General features: G+C 40.5%; 1 protein-coding gene across 1 annotated transcript in view; it reads right to left on the bottom strand.

Annotated features, from left to right (window-relative positions):
* The window catches only part of DNAH14 (dynein axonemal heavy chain 14), a 307,787-nt gene that overhangs the window by 203,616 nt on the left and 79,380 nt on the right, over nt 1-24,791 (bottom strand). The window contains exons 20-26 of the mRNA XM_032838780.1: nt 23,247-23,492; nt 17,960-18,081; nt 15,608-15,779; nt 5,659-5,763; nt 5,452-5,570; nt 4,646-4,720; nt 152-239 (exon numbers count right to left, since the gene is read on the bottom strand). Coding sequence (XP_032694671.1) covers nt 152-239; nt 4,646-4,720; nt 5,452-5,570; nt 5,659-5,763; nt 15,608-15,779; nt 17,960-18,081; nt 23,247-23,492 — 927 coding nt within the window. The remainder of the gene's footprint in view (nt 1-151; nt 240-4,645; nt 4,721-5,451; nt 5,571-5,658; nt 5,764-15,607; nt 15,780-17,959; nt 18,082-23,246; nt 23,493-24,791) is intronic.

Here is a 24,791-nt window from a genome sequence, read left to right as displayed (position 1 = left end):
TTACTTTCTCGCTTATCTATCCAGTTTTCTATCCATCTATCCATCTCATTTTGGGATGCATTTCAAAGTGAATGACACATATAAGTACCCTTCATAATGGTTTCTTTCTAAATCTTTGCTTTCTGGGCAGTAGAGTGACAAACTAACTCACCACCGTGAGGACCACTTGTCCTGGATGAGACACCACCCATGTGGAAAAGGTCTGGCAGTTCCAGTCCTCGACCCCTTGACTTAGAAACCTACAAACAAAACATTTTACTTCTATTATTACGTGCAATCACAGTGGCCATTCAATGATCAAGCATGATGAGGCCACGGGGGATTTTCCTTTAGGATCTCTGGTTTTTAATTCTCACTTAGGTATACGTATGGCACCAAATGTCAGAGTTACTAGAGCCTTATTGATTTATGCAAATGCATATTCCCTATATTTTCCTTTAATGTCACCAGCACTTCCCCAATGGGGCCACTGAGTTTCTGGGTGGTAGAACTAGAAGGGGGAGATGATACACATTAGCTTTGAATTTCTAATACTATCAATGACAAAATCAGTATTTAAAATAATTTGAAATCATCAAATGAATTTTACCAGTAAAGTCCCATAATTAGTTTTAAAAATTAATCATAAGGAAAAAAAATAAGATTCATGAAAAATATGCAGACGTTTTTATTTAAGATCAAGTTAATAGGTGCCAACAGTATATGTCTGCATATTGTTACAGTGGGTTTTTTTCACTCAGAAGTTTTTAGTTTCTATGTAGTCGAATTGATCAATCATCTTCACATTTCATCACTAATGCCATGTGTCAGAAATTCTTGACACCAAACTTCACTCATTTTCTTCTACTTTGACAGCTTCTTTTCTTTACTTATCTTAATTGAGAATTTAGTTTGCTTTTAAAATAAATATTGATTCTTCTAATTTTTGCTGTAATTGCAAATGGTTTTTAGTAATTTTTTAATTATTTTCTAATCACTGCCACTGTGGAGAAATAAGTTTATAACAACATGAATAACATGTTAAACAACATGATGTTTCAAAACAACATCAGTGGCAAATTTATATTTTATCAATTAAAATGACCTTTTATTTTATGTCTTTGTTTTATCTCTCAAACAACATGCAGTTCCATTTCTCTTTTGACAAAATCTTTTAATTAAGATCTTACTTCTATTTTGACACTTAGCCCCGGATTTATATTTGTATACACACACAGAGCACACACACTATATTTTCTTTATTTTATTACCTCCAGGGTTTTGGAAATATTTATTCTGATTTTTTATAGTCTCTTGGGAGAGAGTGTATCAAGATTTCTGACTTAATAATCCTGTCTTCATCGTGAACCATACTCCTTCAAATGATAGATAATATATGAATACTATATAATGATATATATGTCAATTATATTCTACACACGCACACACACACACACACACAGAGAAAACACTGGAACACACGAAAGTGTGCTCCAGGGCATCCACAACTTGAGAAGTCTCTATCAGATGGCAAGCAAATTGGGATTGAATTCTAGAAAGAAGAGCAGACCCACCAAAGAACACTCCTGCCAAGTTTGACAACCACAAGAGGGAGGCAGGGGTGGCTCTTCGGGACGATGAGGAGAGCTTCCTAAGTAGGGAATGCAGTGGCCTCTGCCTGTCCCCACACCCCTTGCCCTATTGCAGCTGCCGATGACCACTGTGAATGGAAATCTCAGAGGACCACTGGGGCTGGAGGGAGAAGCAGAGGAGGGCCTACAATCACATCACACATCCTAACACACGGCGGGAAAGACAGAGGAAGAGAGGAAAGTGGAGAGAAGGAAAGAAAGGAACCAAAGTTCATCGACACTGGCATTTTCTCACAAGAGCGGTGTATCCGAAACAGCGCTGGAACCCACGTGCTGGGGATGGGACAAAGGCAGTTTGCAGCATCCAGGAGAAGTGGAAAGGAATGTCCACACCCGGGAAGATCTGCCACTCCCAGACTGGGCCTGTGCACCGTCCTGTCCCCAGTGGCTGCGCAGGCCACCTGCTGCGATTAAAAACAAGAACCCGCAGGGAGAGAGAGAGGGAGAGGGACTCGCTTATCTGACTGTGAACGACAACCAGTGCAAACGCGAACCTGGGGAAGCAGGGTTAGCAGAGCTCATGCAACCAGACAGCTCCCTTCCCAGTTCCAACACCCGGTTGAAGCTCTCTGGGGTCAGGGGCATCTCACAAGCTGCTGGTATCTGGCAATCACTCGGCCCGCAGGCAGCGTGACACAGGAACAGGAACACGTTCTGCTTAGATCAAACACCACCAGGTCCAGCAGTATTTGATGAGAGAGAAAGCATCTCCCCAAAGGGAATAGTGCAAGTATGTACTCAAAAGCTAAGAAAAGGCTTCCAGATAGAAGACACCGTTTTGCCAAGTTGAATGTGTTATGAAGGTAATACCTCACCATTCCGTCCTGTGTGAAAACAAAAACGAAGCTTTTTCCAAAACCCAGCATCAAAGGGCAACCCCAGCTCTGCTGTGTCCTCCAATCCCAAACAGCTCTCCCCGATCTCTACCCAGCTGTAATCAAGCCCCACACTGCAAGGCCCGCCTGAAACCAGACTGCCACAGCTTGACACACATTCCAGTTTAACCCTTCCTTGCCTGGGCGCTCTGGGGTCCCAGCAGGGCTTCTGCTTTATCCCATACACTCAGCTCTGTCTTAGCAACATGTCGTTTGGGTGACATTTGGGGGAGCTAGCATTCAAGAAATTGGATTTGAACTTAAAAATTAATTCCATTCAAACTAGCCTGCAAGTAAGAGGGAAAAATAAAAATATTTGCCACTCACAGATGCTTTCTGGAAAAAATTACTTGGAAATATATAGAGAAGAAGGAAAACAAACTCTAAAATGTGAGACCTATGAATCAGTAATGAACAAAAACAAACCAAACCAAGAACCTTACTAAAACTAGAGAATTACTGATCCATAAACAGAGAACTAACCCCATTTGGAATAAGATCCTGCATGACTATAATACAGAGGTGATGATGGAAGGGTTTTATGAAGTGATCCAAGCTCATTGCAGACAAATCAGAGCTATTTACTATAGGCTTTGATAAAAGTATGTTTCACTTTGTACATTAACATTTTAAAGAGTATTCACTAGAAAAAAGGAAATGTTTATGACTTTGGCATGGCTGCCCCAAAAGATATGAAGAAACTCAATATAACAATAAATGACACCCCCCTCCCTGCCCAGACCTACAGCCTGGTGGTTAGAAGACATACAACGCCATGGGGAGCAGTGAAGCAACAGGACACACTGCAGGCGAAGGGTGGCTTGAGAGTTCAGTGGAGGGACTCTTTGCAGACATGGGGGCAAGCTTAAGGGAGTCGACAGGGCTGGTGACACAGTTATTTATTAGAAATAAATGCTAGAAATAAAACAAGGATAAAGACAAATCCACAGAAAAGGAGAACATGTTTAATACAGTTTTCCAGAAAATAAAGTAAGTGGACCGAAAAATGAACAGGAAAATCAAGTGGAGTTCAACATAAGGAAATCTGTTATTATAAGTCATAACAACCACAAATTAAAGGCAAAGGAGTATTTGGGGTTCTTGATTGATTCATTAAAAAAAACTTTGAATGAATTAGATGTCTTTTAATTATTAAAAACTTTGCAAACAAGGAACAGAATAAAACTCTACTTTGATGAGGGGTATATTCCAGAAATCCAAGCATCATAAACAAAAGACAAAACGTTAGAAATGTTCCCAGTAAAATGAGGAAACAAAGAAGGATGCTGTCAACTGTACTTTTCAACACTGCACATAATTTGTCATCCTAAACAACAAGGAAGAGATTTTTTTAAAGAAAACTGTAAAGAAAGAGAAAGAACTGTCATTAATAACAAATGGTAAGACTGTCTGACAAAAGTTCCAGCACAACGAGTGAATATCAGTTTGTCTCTCAAGTGCCCAGATGCATTTTTCGGGGTTCCTTGCCCTCACACATGAGACAGCTGGCTCTTATCACATCACTCCAGGTAAGAACTGGAGCCGAGGAAAGCCACTGTAGTTATTTATGTAAGTAAGTAATAATCTGCTCTGCTCCAGAAGCCTTGTGTTGGCATTCAAGATCATGTTCATAAATATAGATCTTAAAACCCCAAGACCAATAGCCCCTCTATAACCAACCACAAATAACTAGAAATGTACAAGATAGCTCCAGTCAAAGTCATTGAAAAGTTCATGCTCTGAGGCTCTTTCCTCACTCTAAACAGACTGGATGGTAAAAAGGAGAACCCTACAGAGCCTGGACCCAGCAAGAAATGCAAGGAAGCAGAAGCGGGATGGGCGGCAGCCCGAGCCTGCTGGGCACTGGGTCCTTGGGAAGCAAGCAGCAACATCCCGCCATGCATTCAGCTCCTGACCCTAACCCTAAGCTGCCTGAATGCAGTCCCTGATCACACTCTCCAACTGCAAAAATGCCTATTTTCCGTTCAGCCACGTGCTGTCATGTTCTATCAAAGCCCATTTCATAACAGACTTTACTCCATACATTTCTGCAGATACCTTCCACTTGGATTCGCAGATAATTGAACAAGTTTAAGTATATATACATAATGTGATTTTAGGATTAAAAGTTGTACTCACTTTTTCAGCACATCAAACATGCTTTTCTCTACATTCACCAGCCACTGTTCCACGGCACTTCTTACACGAATTTTCCTACAATGTTTTCAAAAATAATTTGCAAACAGTTTTTATCCATGTTTCTTGATAAGGCTGTAGACTAACTTTTCTACACTTGTAACATTCATATGACAAAGGACCACAATTCTCTAATTTTGGGTTTTTTTTCTAGATCTCAATTTGGAAAGCTACACACACAACGTATCACCTAACTTTAGGGAATTCTGACATCGAAATCATGAACTTACAAAGTTAAGAGGTTCCAGTACAACATGAGCAAACTGGGTAAGTTGTATTACAAAGATTTCTTGTATTCCTTACTGGGTCTTTTAAACAGCCAGCTGAGGTCGGGGTTGAGTTAGGGACTCCAGTGGATGGGAACACTGGGACGCAGCATTTTTTAATCCAATCCCATCAGGAGCCATGTGCCAAAGGCTGGCTGGCAAACTGGACCTGTGTGGTGGCAGGACCCAGCAGACCCACGAGCCTGGCCTGGAGCCATCCACAGCCAGGGGCGCAGCATTAACAACGACAAGCAAATAGTAAATTTCCTTCCTAAGTTTCTATAATGAAACCCCGTGTTAGCATTCAGGATGATGCCAAGAAATAGAGACATGAAAAAATAAAATTCTGCATAGGTACATTATCTCTGAGAAAACAGTTTGCTTAGCAAACTTCTATGAAATATCAGACATTTCCAAGCCGAGGTTTTAAACAGCGATGTTGTACAGAGTCTGAATGCTTAGTTTAGAACACATGTGTCATACTTGGGCAGCAGAAGACATTCCCCTTCAGCAGATATGAGCATTATCACAGCAGGAGGACCGATTTCTTGTTTCCATATAAGTAATTGTTTTATATTTTCAAAACACTTCACAAGATGAGGCTGTGGACCAGAAACAAATGCTAATAACACTATAAAATTCTGACCTGGTTGGGAAAGAATATCACTGAGCAGAGAATAATAATATTACCTGTACAGACTCAGGATTTCCGCTATCAGCTAGAATATCAAGGAGTTCAGCGTTGCTAAGAAAGTAAAATCTTGGGAAAATCCTTCTTTTGATTTCAAGATAGGCCTGTCCAGAATCAAAAGATATTGCAGTTCATAATGTATGTTTACTCATGATTATCACAGCCTCATCTGGGCCTACATTTGCACACAAAAAGCATGATATTGAAATTGCAGTCTACATGGCAGCACTAGTAGAAATAAGAACCCATGCTTAATTAATTCTTAAATTGCTAAATTAATTTTTAATAAGGCAAAACTAAAACAAATGAAAGTATAACCCAAAAAACCCCACCCATGAACACACACGCACACAGACACCCCGTTGTATGTGGGATCAGTGAGATCACCAGCATCGCCTTCCCACGCGCCCGCCTTTCTGCTGGTTTCCCAGTCCTCGGGGAGTCAGTGGTCACCTCACAACCTGCTGTGTACACAGCCCCGCCAGCCCCAGCCTTGCCCGCCGCTGCATGGTTACACTCACATGGGTCTTTACTCCACTCCCCCTTCTCCCAGGGAGACACTTGTTTCCACATCCTGTGTCCCCGATCCTACACTTGCAAGCTCTCCTTTGCAACAGGCTTCCCTTTTGCCTCCCTCTCATTAAAAATAAATGCAAGCAGCCCCTCTCGCACTTGGTTTTCCTCTAGCTACTGCCTACTAGCCCGCCTCCCCTCCATGGTCACAGTGGTTGAAGAGATCACCTATAAACTTGGGGCCTTAGCTTACGCATCTCTCAGCCACCCCCGTGCCCTGCCATGCTGCCCCACTGCCAAGGATGGACTGGGAGCTGCTCAGTCTTCATGCCACGTGACATCTCGCCATCTTGCATCTGATGGCTGGCTCTGTCCCTCATCCTGCCTGGGATGTCATGCTCCTGTTTTTCTCCATCCCTCAGCCAACTCTGTACCATTTGCTTTCAGGCTCCCTCGTGGTCCCCACACCTTAACGCTGACATGGTGCACACCGCATCTCTGTTCTACCCGTTCTGCCAATCCTGGTCTGCTGGCTCTGCGGCTCCTGGCACCTCCCTTTGCCCCAGAGCTGTACACCCAAATGCTGACTGAAGAGATTTTCAACAAGTACAACATGTACTTGTTTCTACACAAGCTTCTCCTTCCTACTTCCTCTCTCTGCAGCGTGCACCCCTTCCACGTGGGTGGCCAGGCCAGAAATCTCGACACAACCCTGGATCTCCTTCCTCTCTCTTCCGTGTGTCATCTTTCATCATCACCACTATCTTATGTTAGTGCTCCATGATTTCTAGTCCTGTGACTGGTTTCTTTTTCTCTATTCTCACTGCACTCCCATCTACACATAACTCCATGCTCCCTTCTAGGGAGACATTTCTAAATCAAATAATTTCACTCTCCTGTTCAAAATCCTTCATTGTGATATTCTAGGCCCTCTGTCATCTGCCCCTGGCTCCTGGGGACTCTTACCTTTCCCCACTTTCCCATTTGCAAACTAGGTTTCACTGGTACCATCTGGTTTACTACTCCAGAACATGCCATGCTTGCTCATGGCTCCAGATCTGTACTTCCCCCTTGCTTAGGACACTTTTCCTATCCACAACCACCCACACACCCTGACCCTTCTAACTGCCCAACTCAGACATTCTTCCAAAACCCAGCTGAACGATCATTTCTCCCAGGCTGGGTTAATCTCTCCTCTTTCATGTGACTGAACCATCCAAACCATCGCAGCATCCATCACATGCTGGTATCCCTCTACCTCGGTTCCTATGACAGACCTTGAGTTCTGTGATAGAAGGGAACTAACTAGGGAGTCCCAGCATGTAAAGCAGGTGCTCAACACAGGAATAAATGGAAAATTACTGGTTGGTAATGATGCTTAGTAATAATGCAAAGATACGCAAGAATTAATCAGAGGGCTTATCGCAATCCTACTCGGTAAACTTGCTGTTACTAACGAGATCATGGATTCATATAGCAGAGGGGCCTCCTGGGCAGGTAACTTCCTCTAGGCTGTAACTGCCATATATGCCTATTCTGGAGGGGTCATCACAACCACTGGGACTTGTGTTTAACAAAGAAAAGATATGAAAACCTGGAAAGAGATCTAAATGGTTTATGAAGTGAAGCGAATATGTTCACCACAAATCTCAGATATTAAAACCTAGTATTTAAAAATATGTACATCTAGCTGACAATTTAATGTTTTGGCAATGTTTAAATATATGGAATCAATAACTTAATTTATAAAATCATCAAACAAGGACCTCTGGGGACAATGGTGGAGTAGGAGGACCCTGAGCTCACTTCGTGCCCCCACATAAACCTAGATCACACCCACAATAGCATAAATGACTCAGAAAATGATTTGAAGACTGGCAGAACAAACCCCACAACTGAAGGCAGAGAAGAGAAGACGCCACACTGAAGATGAGAGGAAGGGCAGAGAGGCAGCATGGAACTAGAAGGACTTGTGGGTCTGTGGGAAGGAGAGAGAGACCCACAAGCACTGACTGGGGTGGGGGGTGAGGGGGGGCAGACAAACAGACCCTCTCACAGGGGCCAGCGTGGGGAAGATGAATCCTCCTAACATTTAGCTTCGAAAATGAGAAGGGTCAAATTTTACAAGTTCTTAAAACCAACAGGACTTAAAACCTGGAATTTTAAACATCAGTGGCTCAGCTCTGGGATTGCTGGGAGGGAGAGAGGAAATGGAGTCTGACTGTTAAAGAGAAGAGACCCGCAGAAATACAGCACAGTACCTGCAGTTTGAAAAATGCCTGGGGCATACAGGAAGGAATAATTTACTCTCCTCAGAGCCTTTCCCAGAGGGACAGAGATCAGTGAGAGACTTCTCTAGGAAAGAAGGAGCTAATGGTGTGGTTTCCCTCCCCTAGCCTAGACACTCTGATAAGGCTGGAACGAACTCACCAACAGCAACCCCCTCATTCTGGTGTGAACACAGCCCCTCCAGCCAGACCTCAGCTCCAGGTCCCCTCTCAGAGCAGATGCACACAGACCTTATAAGCATCGTACCCCTGCCCACACGCATGTTGTGGATCTACCCCTCTCTGACACGCCCTTGGCAGGAATGCATCCAGAGTGCTGCCACAAGCCTGCCAGGGTGCAAGCAACCCAGACGGGGCCAGCCCCACACCTGGGGAGTGTGCAAGCAGCCCAAACGGGGGCCAGCCCCTCTACAGGGAGAGGAGAACCACAGGCCAGTCTGTGACCCCAGCAGTGGGCTGGGGGTGGGAAGCTGGTCTGACTGCAGGCCCTACCCACCACCAAAAGCTTAGGGGACAATAGAGGTTGTCCCCTGGTTGATGAAGCAGTTTGGGACTACTTCATCTCTGGTAAACACCTGGTCTGACTCAACTCAAGCCCAGGGCAGCCCTTGACTGGCCCACTAATGCCACAGGGACCAGACTCTGCCCACAACAGGCAGAGAGCCTTTGCAGGCGGGACTGAAGGCAAACACAGCTCTGCCACAACAGGAAGGTGCATACAACACACAGGCCAGACGCCCTGAAGTACCAGGCTCTGGGGGCCAGGGACACTGCACAGCAGGGCCCTGCAGGCCCTCTTCTTCATAAAGCCACTACCATCAAGTGTGGGAGAGAAATAGACCCAGAGTCGGAAAGAGGAGACAGAGGAATATGCCCCAATTGAAAGAGCAAAACAAAATCAGAGCAATGGGCCTAAGCAAAATGGAGACGAGTAACAAGCCTGACAGAGAATAAAAGAAACCATCATAAAGATACTCACTGGACTTGAGAAAAGAGGAGATCTCAGTGAGGCCCTCAACAAAGATAGAAAACATAAAAAAGAACCAATCAGAGATGAAGAACTCAATAACTGAAATTAAAAGTACACCAGAGGGTATAAATAGATAGAGGAAGCAGAAGAACAGATCAGTGACCTGGAAGGCACTTAAAAGCAATCAAGCTGGACCTGCGAAAGAAAAAAATAATAAAAAATGAGAACAGGTTAAGAGAACCCAGGAACACTGTCGAGCATAATAACTCTCACTTTATAGGGGTCCCAGAAGGAGAAGAGAGAGAAAAAGGAGGCAGAATATTTATTTGAAGAAATGATAGTGGAGAACTTCCTGGATCTGGGAAGGAAACAGAAATCCAGATCCAGGAGGCATAGAGAGCCCCCAACAAAATCAACCCAAGGAGATCTGTACCAAAACTCATAATGAAAATGGCAAAAAACGGTGATCAAGAGAGAATTTTAGATGCAACAGAAGTAAAGATTTGCATATAAGGGAAACCCATAAGGCATCAGCTGATTTTTCAGCAGAAACTTTGCAGGCCCTAAGGGAGCAGCATGATATATTAAAAGTGCTGAAAGGAGAAACCTGCAGCCAAGAATAGTCTATCCAGCAAGGCGCTCATTCAGAACAGAAGAAGCGATAAAGAGTTTCTCAAACAAAAGTTAAAGGAGTTCAGGACCACCAAAACAGCCCTCCATGAAATATTAAAGGGGACTCTTTGTTTTCTTTGTTCTTTTAAAAAAATTATTTATTTTCATTTAAATTCAATTAACATATATTACTGGCTTCAGAGATAGAGGTTACTGATTCAACAGTCTCATTATATCACATGCCCTCTTTAATTTCCATCATCCAGTTACCCTATTCCCCTACCCCTCCCTCCAGCAACCCTCAGAATGTTTCCTATGCTTAAGAGTCACTTATGGTCTGTCTCCCTCTCTGATTTCATCTTGTTTCATTTTTTCCTCTCGTCAATAGGGACTCTTTGAATGGAAAGGAAAGACCATAATAAGTAGGTATAAGAAAAGTAGGGATCTCAAAAGCATTAAAAATAAGTATATATATAAAAATCAGTCAAGGGACTCACAACATAAAAGGATGTAAAGTATGACACCATATACTTAAGACATGGGGAGGAGTAAAAATTTAGTGCTTTTAGAATGAGTTCAATTAAGCAACCATCAACTTGATATAGACTGCTATATGCACAAGACATTATATACAAACCCAATGGTAACCACAAATCCAAAACTGGTAATACATATGTGAAAAATAAACAGAAAAGAATCTAAGTATATCACTAAAGAATGCCAGCAAACTGAGAGAAGAGAGAAGAGAAAGAACAGAGAACTACAAAAACAACCATAAAATGAGCAACAAAATGGCAGTAAGCACATACTTATCAATAATTACTCTGGGGTGAATGGGTGGATCAGTCCTTAACTGTCTGCCTATGGCTCAGGTCATGATCCCAGGGTCCTGGGATGGAGCCCCACATCAGGCTCCCTACTCCGCTGGAGGCCTACTTCTCCCTCTCCCATTCCCCCTGTTTGTGTTCCCTTTCTCACTGTGTCTATCTCTGTCAAATAAATAAATAAAATCTTTAAAAAATTACTCTAAATGTAAATGGACTAAACATTCCAATCAAAAGACAGAGGTTGACTATGGATAAAATGGATAAAAAGCAAGACCCACCAATATGCTGTCTACAAGAGACTAATTTCAGACCAAAGACATCTGCAGACAGAACACGAAAAGAGAGAAAAACATTTCATGCAAGTGAAAGTGAAAAGAAATCTGGGGTAGCAATACTTATACTGGATGAAATAAACTTTAAAACAAAGACTGTAATAAGGGACAAAGAAGGATACTTTATATATAAAGGGGACAATCCTACAAGAAGATATAACAATTGTAAATATTTATGCATCCAACATAGGAGCACCCAAATACATAAAGCAGCTCATAACAAACATAAAGGAAATAATTGATAGTAATACGATAATACTAGGGGACTTTAACTCCCCACTTACATCAGTGGATGGATCAACCAAATGGGAAATCAATAAAGAAACAGTGGCTTTGAATGACATACTGGACCACATGGATCTAACAGATACATTCTCAACATTCCGTCCTAAAACAGCAGAATACACATTCTTTTCAAGTGCACATGGAACATTCTCTAGAATAGGTCACATGTTAGGCCACAAAACAAGTTTCAACAAATAAGCAAAATCAAAGTCATACGATGTATCTTTTCTGACCACAGGGGTACAAAACTAGAAATCAACCACATGAAAAAATCTGAAAAGAGCACAGATAACATGGAGGTTAAATAATCTGCTACTGAACAATTAAGAAATCAACACGAAATTAAAAAAAATACATGGAGACAAATGAAAATGAAAGCACAATGGTCCAAAGTCTTTGCAATGGAGCAAAAGTGGTTCTAAGAGGAAGTTTATAGCAATACAGGTCTACCTCAACAAAGAAAAATATCAAACAACTTAACCTTATACCTAAAGGAACTAGAAGAAGAACAAATAAAACTCAAAACTAGTAGAAGGAAGGAAATAATAAAGGTTAAAGCAGAAATAAACAAAACAGAAACTAAAAACAAACAAACAAATAAAAAACCCACAATAGTACAGATCAAGGAAACCAGGAGCTGGTTCTTTGGAAAGATCAACAAAATCGATAAATGTTTAGCCAGATTCATATAAAAAAAGGGGGGGCTCAAATAAACAAAATCAGAGATGAAAGAGGAGAAATAACAACTGACATCACAGAAATACAAAGGATGATAAGAGAATATTATGAAAAACTACATGCTTAACAAGTGGGACAATCTAGGAGAAATATATAAATTCCTTGAAACTTATAACCTCCCAAAACTGAATCAAGAAGAAATAGAAACTTTGATCAGACTATCAGCAATGAAATTGAATCAGTAATCAAAAAACTCCCCAAAACTGAAAGTCCATGACCAGATGGCTTCACAGGCAAATTCTACCAAACATTTAAAGAAGAGTTAATACATATTCTTCGAACTATTCCAAAAAAACTGAAGAGGAATGAAAACTTCTAAATTCATTCTATGAGGCTATGCAGCATAACCTTGATACCGAAACCACAGAAATATACTAGAGAGGCAGAGTATTGTAGGTCAATATCTCTGATGAACATAGATGCAAAAAACCTCAACAAAGTATTAGCAAACTGAATCCAACAATACATTAAAAAAAAATCATTTGCCATGATCAAGTGGGATTTATTCCCAGGATGCATCTGTGCTTCAATATTTGCAAATCACTCAACATGATACATCACCTCATAAGAGAAAGGATAAAACCATATGGTCTTATCAAGAAACACACCAAAAATCATTTGACAAAGTACAGCATCCATTCCTGATAAAGACCCTCATACCTCAACATAATAAAGGCCATATATGAAAAACCCACAGCTAATATCCTAAATGCAGAAAAGCTGAGAACTTTTCCTCTACAGCCAAACAAGACAGGGATGTCTACTCTCACCACTTTTATTCAACATAGTACGGGAAGTCCTAGCCACAGCAATCAGACAAGAAAAAAGGAATATCAGGTATCCAAATTGGTAAGGATATTTGCAGAATAACATGATACTATACATAAAAAGCTACTAGAACTGATAAATGAATTCAGTATGGTTACAGTATGTAAAATCAACATACAGAAATCCAGTGTATTTCTACACACTAAGAATGAAGGATCAGAAAGAGAAATTAAGAATACAGTCCCATTTACAAAAGCACCAAAAATAATAAAGTATCTAGAAATAAACTTAACAAAGCAGTTGAAAGACCTGTCCTCTGACTAGAAACTGTAAAACACTGATGAAAGAAATTTAAGATGACATGAACAAATGGAAAGATGCTCATGGACAGGAAGAACAAATACTGTTAAAATATTTATACTACTCAAAGCAATCTACACATTAATGCAATCCCTATCAAAATACCACAGCATTTTTCACAGAATGAGAACAAACAATCCTAAAATTTGTATGGAACAGCAAAAGAACCCAAAAGCCAAAGCAATCTTGAAGAAGAAGAACAAAGCTGGAGGCATCACAGTCTGAGATTTCAAGATATATTACATATCAGTAGTAATCAAAACTATATGGCACCGATACAAAAATAGACACATAGAGGGGTGCCTGGGTGGCTCATTCAGATAGGTGTCCAACTCTTGATTTTGGCTCAGCTCATGATCTCAGGGTCATGATACTGAACCCTATGTCAGGCCCCATGCTGTGTGGAGCCTATTGGGGATTCTCACTCTCCTTCTGCCCCCCTTGCCACTCATGCTCACTCTCTCTAAAAAATAAGATGCATAGATCAATACAACCGAATAGAGCCCAGAAATAAACCCACAGTTATATGGTGATTTAATCTTTGACAAATGAGGCAAGAATATGCAATGGGAAAAAGACGGTCGCTTTAACAAATGGTGTTGGGAAAACTGGACAGCAACATGCAAAAGAATGAAACTACTTTCTTATACCATACATAAAAAATAAACTCAAAATGGATTAAAGACCTAGATGTGAAAACCTAAACTCATAAAAATCCTAGAAGACAGCACAGGCAGTAATGTCTCCAACATTAGCCATACTAGCTTCTTTTTAGATATGTCTCCTGAGTCAGGGGAAATAAAAGCAAAAATAAATAAGTGGGATTACATAAAAATAAAAAGCTTCTGCAGAGCAAAGGAAATATCAACAAAACCAAACAAAAACCTACTTAATAGGAGAAGATATTTGAAAGACATATCTGATAAAAGGATAGCATCCAAAACACATAAAGAATTTATATATCTCAATACCAACCCTCAAATAATCCAATTAAAAAACAGGCAGGAGACATGAACAGACATTCCTCCAAAGAAGACAGTAGATGGTCAATAGATACATGAGAAGATGCCTAACATCACTCATCATCAGGGAAAGGCAAATCAAAATCACAAAATACTACCTCCCACCTGTCAGAATGGCTAAAATCCCAAACACAAGAAACAACAGGTTGGTGAGGATGTGGGGAAAGAAGGAACCGTCGTGCACTGTTGGTGGGAATGCAGACTGGTGAAGCCGCTGTGGACAACAGTATGGAGGGCCCCTGAAAAACTGAAAGAACTACCATATGATCAGTAATTCCACTACAGGGTATTTACCAAAAAATACAAAAAACACTCATTCAAAAAGATATATGCACCCCTATGTTTACTGAAGTATTGTTTCCAATAGATTATGGAAGCAACCCAAGTGTTCACATGGGGAATGGATAAAGAAGATGTGGTGTGTATATACAATGGAATGCTACTCAGTCATAAAGAAAAATGAAATCTTGCCATTGACAGCAACATGGGTGGATTAGAGGGTATAATGTAAAAATGAAGTCAGTCAGTCAAAGAAAGACAAATACCATATGATTTCACTCCTATGTGTGATTTAAGAAACAAAAAAAAAATGAGCAAAGGGGAAAAAATAGACAAACCAAGAAAACAGACTCATAACTACAGAGAACACACTGCAGGTTACGGGGGGTGGTGGGGAAGGGGGAAATAGGTGAAGGGGCCTTGATCAGTACCGAATAATGACAGAACTGTTGAATTATTACATGGTATCCCAGAAACTAACCTAACACTTTATGTTAACCATACCAGATTTAGAAGAAAATAAAATCATCAAACTATTCTATTTCAATTTCTGTGGATTTTGTCAGTTTTGTAACAACCATAGTGCTAATGTGAATAATTAGCTTTCACTTGGTACTTTCCTTGTATCAGTTCTTGTGCTCTAAGTGCATTACCTCATTTAGCACAAAGCCCCCCGCCCCAGGTAGGCACTACCATTATTCCCAGTTTAAAGATAAGGAAACCCAGGCACTTAAAAAAAATGTTATTTTGTCTAAGGCCATTTAGATTGGTGCATGCACTTTTTTTTGTTTGTTTGTTTTGGTAGTATTTTCATTAACCCTATAGTTGGCAAGAGTTGGAAATATTGTTGACAGCCAGAGGAAAGAAAATCTGCACCAAAGTGTTTCTGTTGTTCATTACATTCCCTTTTGAAGATTAAATGATTCTCCACTTTAAAGACAGTTACGGTTTTACCTCCAGACTTTTCATTATATAGTCCAGACTTGCATTGCAATTTTGCAGAATCTCAAGGACACCTGAGGAGGTGGTTATTCGCAAAGCATCCAGTTTGTTTTGTATTTTTAACATTATTTCTCTCCACATGGAAATCACATGAGAGAAGAGTTTTGCTTCTGCTGGCAGCTGCCTTTAGAAAGAAAATTAGAGATAATTTTATCTTTTGAAGGTACCATAATTAAAATCTGTAATCTAAATGCAATTTCCACAGATTATTGTTCAATTTTTAAAATGTTATAACGTTTTATTTTTGCTCATCATTAGCTGAAGATATTTTGGAGTGTTTATTATGTATGGTGATGTGTATGGTAGGCAATACTAGGATAAATCAGACATGCGTCCATCATTTAACAAGACTATACTCAGTGAGAGGTGTAAGATAGGGATACACAAGTTCTACATAAAATAAAAGTGACCTGAGTCCTAGGAAATGTAATAAAACAAAGGTTACTAAAATTCTAGAGGAAATGGGATCTGGAGAGAGCTTCTTGAGAAGAGGGTACTGATCTTCTTGAAGAAGCCATTTTTGGCATGAGAACTGCCTAATGTCCCCCAGAGGACAACAGCACCTGTGGTTGAGAACCAGTGGTCGGCCTGTGTGCTCTTGTACTTCTCTGCTCTGCTACTAAAAGCTGTGTCAGAGCTCGCCAGAAAAGAGGCAAGTCCTAGTTTCTAATGCCCCAAACCCCAGGGCAATACATGTCAAGTTCTTCCATGAGCCACCTTCCCCCTCTGCCCCCAGCCCCGCCATTATCCCAATCCCCATTCTGGGCAATGGGCCTAAAACTGTCTTTAGCACAGTAGAAATCCTGCTAGGGAGGAGCTTCAACCTCCCCCCTGTTGGGCACCCTCCCAACACTCTCAGGAGGCTCTGGTGTGACCTCACAGGGAGCATGGTGGGAGGGAATGGACAGCATCCTCTTCTTTCACACATTCTCTTTAAACAAGTCTCCTTCCTAACGAATCTCTCTTCCTGTTCCTCTTTTTTACACTCCCCGCCGCCGGTAGCAGGATCCCCCTCATCCTTCTCCACTAGTCAAAGGCAAGTCCATTATAAACTCGTGTCTTCTTTTCTTAGCACTCTTGTACAGGACTCCAGAAACCCTTTATTGAGAATCCCCTTTTCTCTCTCACGAATCCGTGAAGAACAACTTGGTGACATTGGGAACTAAGGGTCTTATCTTTCCATCAATTAATAAATCTTTAGGAAAGAGTAATGTTGAAGTTTTAAGTTTAAGGCAGTAAGTTGTTATAACCACAAAGGATACATTCCTTAGATATGTGGTTTCACCTCTGGGAGTCATTTCTTCAATAAACTTTCTAAAATAATCCACCTTTGGACACAGGAGTATAATCTGAACCCTGCAAAGTAGTGCTCGCATCTTAACAGTTTTCTTTTGTGAGCCTCTCATAACTCCCCTTTGCCCCTAAAATAAAATTTATAACACTTAACCAATATTCAAGGTCTCCTATTATCTGTTCTAATACACCTTACAAATACACACTCTAGGACTTCCTACCTTATATGAGAATAGCTCTTAGACTAGTTTGTGTGATCTATGGTTAACACTTCAAATTCTGTCCAGATAAAACATGTGTCACAACTCACACACTCTTAAGACTACTTTACAAGGGGAGTTAGAGAGAAGGGAGTTGAGGGAAATTGGAAGGGGAGGTGAATGAGAGACTATGGACTCTGAAAAACAATCTGAGGGTTTTGAAGGGGCGGAGGGGTGGAAGGTTGGGGGAACCAGGTGGTGGGTATTGGAGAGGGCATGGATTGCATGGAGCACTGGGTGTGGTGCAAAAACAATGAATACTGTTACGCTTAAAATAAATTTAAAAATTTTAAAAAAGAGACCACTTTAAAGAGAGACCAATGAATTGAATGCTCTGAATAAAAAGAAAAGGGACACTTTTCACCATCTAGGACATCTGTTCTTTCACATGGTCCAAAGTAAGAAACTACCATTCATGTATGAATGTTACTAAAAGCACATTTATTATTCATATCAAAACCACACTAATATTCTAGAACTAAATAGACACACAGTATTGTGGTTTAGGGATTACAGTGACCTGACACTCCTTTCCTAGTCCTTAACAGTTTTATACCAATAACTGAGAAACAGGGCTTTTAAAAAAAATTATGCTTGCAATCTTTCATGAAAAAAAATTCAGATTATACTCCTGTGCCCAAAGGTGGATTATTTTAGAGCGTTTATTGAAGAAATGACTTCTCAGGGATTATAGGCAATAAATACCCACCATACATTTCTTTAACCTGTTTAAGCCTTTTTTTTTTTTTACCTTTGTATTTCTACAGAATGAAAGATTGGTTCAAGATAGAGCCAATTTTTTTGGCAACTCATCCATTCCTCAAGAGTGTGAGAGAAGAGAGTCAAGTTCTGATCCCACTCATCCACAAGATCCTGAAAGATGAACACATGCATAAAGTCTAAAGATTCATTTAGTAAAATATACTACATATTTTAGTAAAAATGCTGACGTCTAAACTGATTATCAGTCACTGACATACACTGTATTATAGAGGGTAGGATAAATAAAGGTAAATCTAATTATAATATTTAGTTTTGGGAGACATTTGAGATGTTCTGTTCATGCAATTTTCTATTTTATTATATAACATACAAATATTTTTTTAACATATGCATTATTTTATTTTTTAAAACAAATTCAATTAATTAACATATAATGTTTTATTAGTTTCGTAGGTAGAGGTCAGTGATTTATCAGTCTTATGTAACACCCAGTGCTCATTACATCACATGCCCTCTTTAGTGTCTATCACCCAGTTGTTACTCCATCCCCCACCTCCTTCCCTCCAGCAACCTTCAGTTTGTTTCTTATGCTTAAGAGTCTCTTATGGCTTGTCTCCCTCTCTGATTTCATCTTGTTTTATTTTTTCCTCTCTTCCCCTATGATCCTGTTTTATTTCTTAAATACATGAGTAAGATCATATGGTAATTGTCTTTCTCTTATTTCATCTGGTATAATACCCTCTAGTTCCAACCACATTGTTGTAAATGGCAAGATTTCATTTCTGTTGTGGCTGCATAGTATTCCATTGTGTATATATACTACATCTTCTTTATCCATTCATCTGTTGACAGACATCTAGGTTCTTTCTCTAGTTTGGCTATTGTGGACATCGCTGCTATAAACATTGGGGTGCACGTGCCCCTTCAGATCACTACATTTGTATCTTTGGGTAAATACCCAGTAGTGCAATTGCTGGATTGCAGGGTAACTCTATTTTCAACAAATATTTTTTTGGTATGTATATTCTTTCAGTCCTTTCTTTAAATATTTTTGTACTTAAGGACATGTAATATGTTTACATCAATGCAACTATACTGTACACAGTGTTTTGCAACTTTTTTTTAATCTAATTGTGTTTTAGAGAGGTTTTGCATTAGTACTTAAAGTACTTAAAGGTTTTCTTCATTCTTTTAATTAAAAAAACCAAACACTGTTGGATATAACATCTTTCCCAACTTGTATGTTTATTAAAGTAAGAGGAAAATGGTTAAAAATCAATTAGTCCTAAAATCCTTGCAAACCAATAGACTGACCATCCCATAACTTGGGCCCCTCAGAGGGAGCCATGTATAGCCCATTTAGGTCTCCTTCCTGCTATGTGTCTCCCTATTTAAAATCTACTCTATGTTTCAATAGTTTTATTGAGGTATAAGTGACATACAGTAAGGTGGCACTTTTAAAAATGCACAATTTAATGTTTTGACATCTGTTTCTGTGAAGCAATCACCACAACCAAGATCATGATTATATCTATTACCTTGGAAGGTTTCCTGTGCCCTGCTACAGCCCCTTCCTCTAGCCCCTGCCCATTTTCATCCCTAGGCAGCCACAATCGCCTGTTGAAACCAAAGCCTAGTTGGCATTTTCTAGAACTTTCTATGAATGAAACCATACAGTGTGGACTCTTTCTGGTCTGACGTCTTTTACTCAGCATAGTTATTCTGAGAGTCATTCACAATGCAGCATGTGTCACTTTTGTTTCTTACCTCTGAGTAGTGTCCCGCGGTGTAGATGCTGTGATATGTTTGTCATCCAGCAGGTGGCACCGGGGCTGCTTCCTGCCCTTCACTACTACCAACAAAGCTGCTATCAATATTCAGGTGTCAGTACAGACAAAGGCTTTCCTTTCTTTTGGGCAAATACCTATGAGTGGAATGCCGGCATCATGTGGTAGGTCTGTTTTTCTAACTTTTAAGAAATCTTTTAAGAGACTGTAACATTGCGAGAGGTCCCTGTTCTGCTACATCCTCACCAACACTGGGGCTGATAATGTCTTTTCAGGCATTCCATACGGTGTGTAGTGGTACCTCACTGGGATTCCAACGTCTTTTCAGGCATTCCATACGGTGTGTAGTGGTACCTCACTGGGATTCTAAACTTTCCCCTGATGGATAATGAAGTGAAGCATCTTTTCGTATGTTTATCCTCCATCCAGATATTTTCTTTGGTGAAGTGTCTGCTTCAATCTTTTGCCCATTTGTTTATTGTTTTTTGATTTTGAGAATTCTTTATATATTCTTGAAACAAGTCCTTTACCAAATACACACTGGGCAAATATTTCCTTCCAGTCTTGGCTCATATTTTTCCCCTTGATAGTGTCTTTTGAAGGGCACAAGTTTTTAATTTTTAACAGAAATCCTTCTGTTGATCATTCTTCTGGTGTCATACTGAAGAAATCTGGCTAGCCCAACATCACAAAAATTTTCTGATTTTTTTTTTTTTCCTCAGTGTTTCAAAAATTTCTTCTGATGTTTCAGGTTTTGCATTCAGGCCTACGATCCATTCTTGAGTTAAAGTTCATAATGCTACAAGATACAGTGTGAAGGGTTTTTAAAAATTTGTTTTGCATGCAGCTGTCCAATTTGCCAGCTCCATTTCTAAAAAGACTAGTTTCTTTCCAGAATTGTCTTTAAACTTTTGTTGAAAATCAGGCGTCCATCTACATGTGGGTCTATTTCTGTACCCTCTATTCTGTTCCCTTTTTCTATCTTTATCTCTAAATCAATATAAAACTGGTGGTAAGTCTCAAAATCAGGTAGTGTTGATTTTCCACCTTTTTTTTCTTTTCAAAAATTATTTAAATCCACTAATCTCTTCTGCAATGTCTAATCTGCCATCAGTCTCATCTAGCGTATAGTTCATGTCAGATATTATAGTTTTCATCTGTAGAAATTTGACTTTGGTCTTCATATTTATATTTGGTCTATATTATCTTCCATGTATCTACTTTAAAAAATATGGCATAGAGTTAAAATACTTGTTTCAGGGGTGCCTAGGTGGCTCAGTCAATTGGGCATCTGCCTTCACTCATGATCTCAGGGTTCTGGGATCGAGTCCCTCATCAGGCTCCCTGCTTGGCAGGAAGCCTGCTTTTCCCTCTCCCACTGCTGTTCCCCCTGCTCATGCTGTCAAAAAATAAATAAAATCTTAAAAAAAATAATTGTTTCACTGTCCTTGTCTAATCCTGACATCTGTGTTAGCTCTGGATCAGTTTTCTTCAGTAAAATTCTCTTTTTATGACAAACTCTATTTTTTTTGCTTCCTTGAATATCTGATCAACACTGGTTGGGATTCCAGATACTGTGATTTTTATCATGTGGGGTACTGGATATTTTTGTATTCCTTTTTTAAAAAATATTTTATTTATTTGGGAGAGAGTGTGCACAAGAGTGGAGATTTGGGGTAGAGAGAGAAGCAGACTCCCCACTGAGCAGGGAGTCCAATGTGGGACTTGATCCCAGGACCTTGAAATCACGACGTGAGCCAAAGGCAGACACTTAACAATGGAGCCACCCAGGCACCCCCTTTTTTTGTATTCCTATAAAATTCTTGAACTTTGTTCTAAGTGTTGTTAAATTACTTAGAAACAGTTTTTTTCACTTGCAGTTTTGCTTCTAAGATCTGTTAGCGCAGCATTTAGTTTACTGTGGCAAGATCCTCTCAAGCGCTCCATCTATAATGCTCACAAATCAGTCTTCCTGTTGCGGCTGATGGACATGGGCCTTATTCCCAGCCCTGTGTAAATGGTTCCCTCAGAGCCTCTCAACTGGTCATCCCCCTGGTTTCAGGGAGTTTCCTTGAGTTCACATGCCAGCACTTGGGGCTGTGGAGTCCTTGAGAATGGAGCTTCCACAGCTTTCTGGGGTTCTGCCCTCCCTGGGACTCTGCCCTGCAGGCTCTGGCCTCTCTGCCTCCTGGGACTTTCAGCACATCTCCTCCTATCAGGGGGTCTGCCAGGCTGTGGCTGGATGAGCTCCCTCCCCACCAACCGAGGCTTGCACACTCAGGTTGGGGCAACCATGGGGCTCCTCTTGTATGTTTCCCATCTCTCAAGGGTCCTCATCGTTCAAAGTCCGAGGTCAAGTGTCCTGCAAACCACAGTTCCATCTATTTCTTCCGTTCTGCTTCCGGTATTTCAGGCAGGACAGTGTGCCTGCCCCTCTCCTGGATCTTGCTGGACGCGGGAGTCTGTGTGTGTGCTGTTCTTGAAGCACGCCCAATGCAGCACTCACTACATTCATTTTGACTTTTGAATGAAGGCATTTGGTGTTCTAAACCTTCCTTTTCATGGGGCTCTAAGCCAGTTGTGACAGGGTTTGATTTAGAATCCTCTCCTTTTGTTTATTTTTAATGAAAAATTTTTTTATTATATTTCCTGTATATTCCAATGGATGTTTTGAAATCTGGGTGCTTGCGTGTGTTTGTGTGTGTGTGTGTGTGTGTGTGTGTGAGAGAGAGAGAGAGAGAGATAGTTCTGCTGTTATCTATTTTTTTGCTGTTTCTCTGATGTTTATTTTTTATTTTAATACATGTGGTTAGAGAATACAGTCTATTTGGCTCATCCCTTTTTTGCAGTTTATTGAGTTTTTTCTGTCTAAGGTTCACTTAACTGACATTTTCCCTAAATGCTTGTGTGTTTGCAAATAATGTGAATTCCATTTGATGGGTGCACATGTCTCTCTATCAATTATGGTAACTTTACTATTATGTATTTGTATATGTATACATATCTTCTTGAGTTTTCTGAAGTGTTTAAATGATTCTTGGCAATGCTATTGGACGTGGGCAGCCCACGTGGGCCAGCCCACAGCTGGCCCTGTGCTTCAGTTCCCAACTGTCCCCAGCGGTAACTGCAGGGACACACAGGCACGCAGGTTAGGTTTAACCCTTAGGAGCAACAGCACAGGCAATGAAAATGAAGCACAGGCAGTGGGCTAGGCAGGGGTTCTGCTCAAACTGTGGATCTTTCTAGCCACAGTGGCAGTGCTGGGAAGTCATGGTTTATAGGGTAATATTCTTATATGATCTAATTTATTTTATCTGCTCAAATGGAATTTTATGACAATTTTTCATGGACAATTAATGTTTCCATAAGAAGTTACTTCTAGTATCTAAACTACTAACATTCATTGTCATTTCTACGTAAGTATGTGGATGATTTATACAATTCAAAAGGTTATGAAATGTAAAAAAATTAAAGTGGTAAATAAAACTGTGAACAATTACAATAGTTTCCCTTTGCCACAATATTTACCCGAATGGGCCCAACAGACGAAGATCCTTTAACTGTTGCAAGTATGATTTGAGACTCTTCTAACTGAGTTAATATGTCGTCTATGGATGAAATTATCAGGATGGACATTGTCTCTGACTGATGAACAGCTAAGTGTAACGGGGTTGTGTTCCACTGATCAATAATTTTAAACAGCATTTTCTCAAGAGCAGCTTCATTAGTGGCAGAGGCCGAGATTTCGTTAATTTCATTTTCATACTGAAACATCTAAAATGAAAACACTCATTAATATTCATCGGACGAATGACTCCTGATGTGTTTACAACACAAGACTTACGTGAACATGCACATCACAGGTCCTAGAGACCTGGTCCCAGGCCGGTGATGCTCTGACCAGAGATCACGCACCCTGACCCGCATGACAGGACCCTTTGTGGGCTTTATCCATTGTAACCATTTCACGTTCTGCACACTCAGTGAAATTTCTAGTCATCGTGTGTGTTTCCTCTAATGGTAGCCCATAGGAAGAACAGGTGACAGCACCTTCTGCTCACAGGCAGATGGCATTAGCCCCCCCCCCACCAGCTTTGTTTTCTCTGGACTGATGCCAACTGCTCCTTCATTCTGTGACACGTTTTTACTTTTTGCAATAATTCTCGAGATACAATTATCTGAGAGGATGTAATCCTAATGGACCCAAGATTTCCATGGCTTCTCTTTCTTTGCCCTATGGCCATGAGGATAGATGGCTCTCAAAACACATTAGTGGAGTACAGACAGGCCTTCTTTCCAATGGGCATGGACTGTCAGTTCCAGACGCCAAGATCCTGACACAAGATCTCCAGGCTCACTCACTGAAACAGACACTCAGAGGGCTTCTCATTCCCACATCGTGGAATTAACTAGCTGGGCTAATTGCTTTTATCCCTGAAAGAAGACTCTACCACTGTTTTCATATGTCAACTCCATGGGGTTAAAGAGTGGTGCCTAATCCTTATGTTCTGTAATGCAGCTCAGTGGGGACTCTGAGCAAATGGGACTAGTGTTCATCATCTGCCAAAGATGCTGTCGGAATGGTGGGATCGGTCAGCTCCTCATGGCCTCCACTATCGGGGTGAGAAGGAGGCTTGCCTTCTGATACAGAGTATTCATCCAAAGGCAGATGAGGAGCTACAGGACTATCTAGTTTCTATGCTGAAGAAAGAACTTTCACTTAATGGTGACATTCCGAAATTGCTAAAAACTAAATACAGACACTGATCATGTGAAAAGCAAAATTTCAACCACCTGCACTGAGCCCTTTCAAGTCCTTATGGTCAAAGTTTGGGACCTGACTGACAAATGGTCAGATCTCCCAGCAAACTCGGTAATACCTAAGAGGTTTCAGATGAATCTTAATGTCTCTAATTGATTATCTGCCTCTACGATAGAGCACCTGGTTTCTACAGTGAAAAGGATCAACCATGAAATGATAGTGATCACTTTATGCGCACTATTGACCTTTTCCTCTTAATTTACTCTGGTATATGGACATGCTTTTCATGTCACAAGCTTTACAGAGCCTAC

Source organism: Lontra canadensis, unplaced genomic scaffold (assembly GCF_010015895.1).
Source record: "Lontra canadensis isolate GAN:19392208 unplaced genomic scaffold, GSC_riverotter_1.0 scaffold106, whole genome shotgun sequence".
Classification (NCBI taxonomy): domain Eukaryota; kingdom Metazoa; phylum Chordata; class Mammalia; order Carnivora; family Mustelidae; genus Lontra; species Lontra canadensis.
The sequence above is the reverse complement of the archived record's forward strand: the minus strand, read 5'-3'. Positions and strand labels throughout refer to the sequence as shown.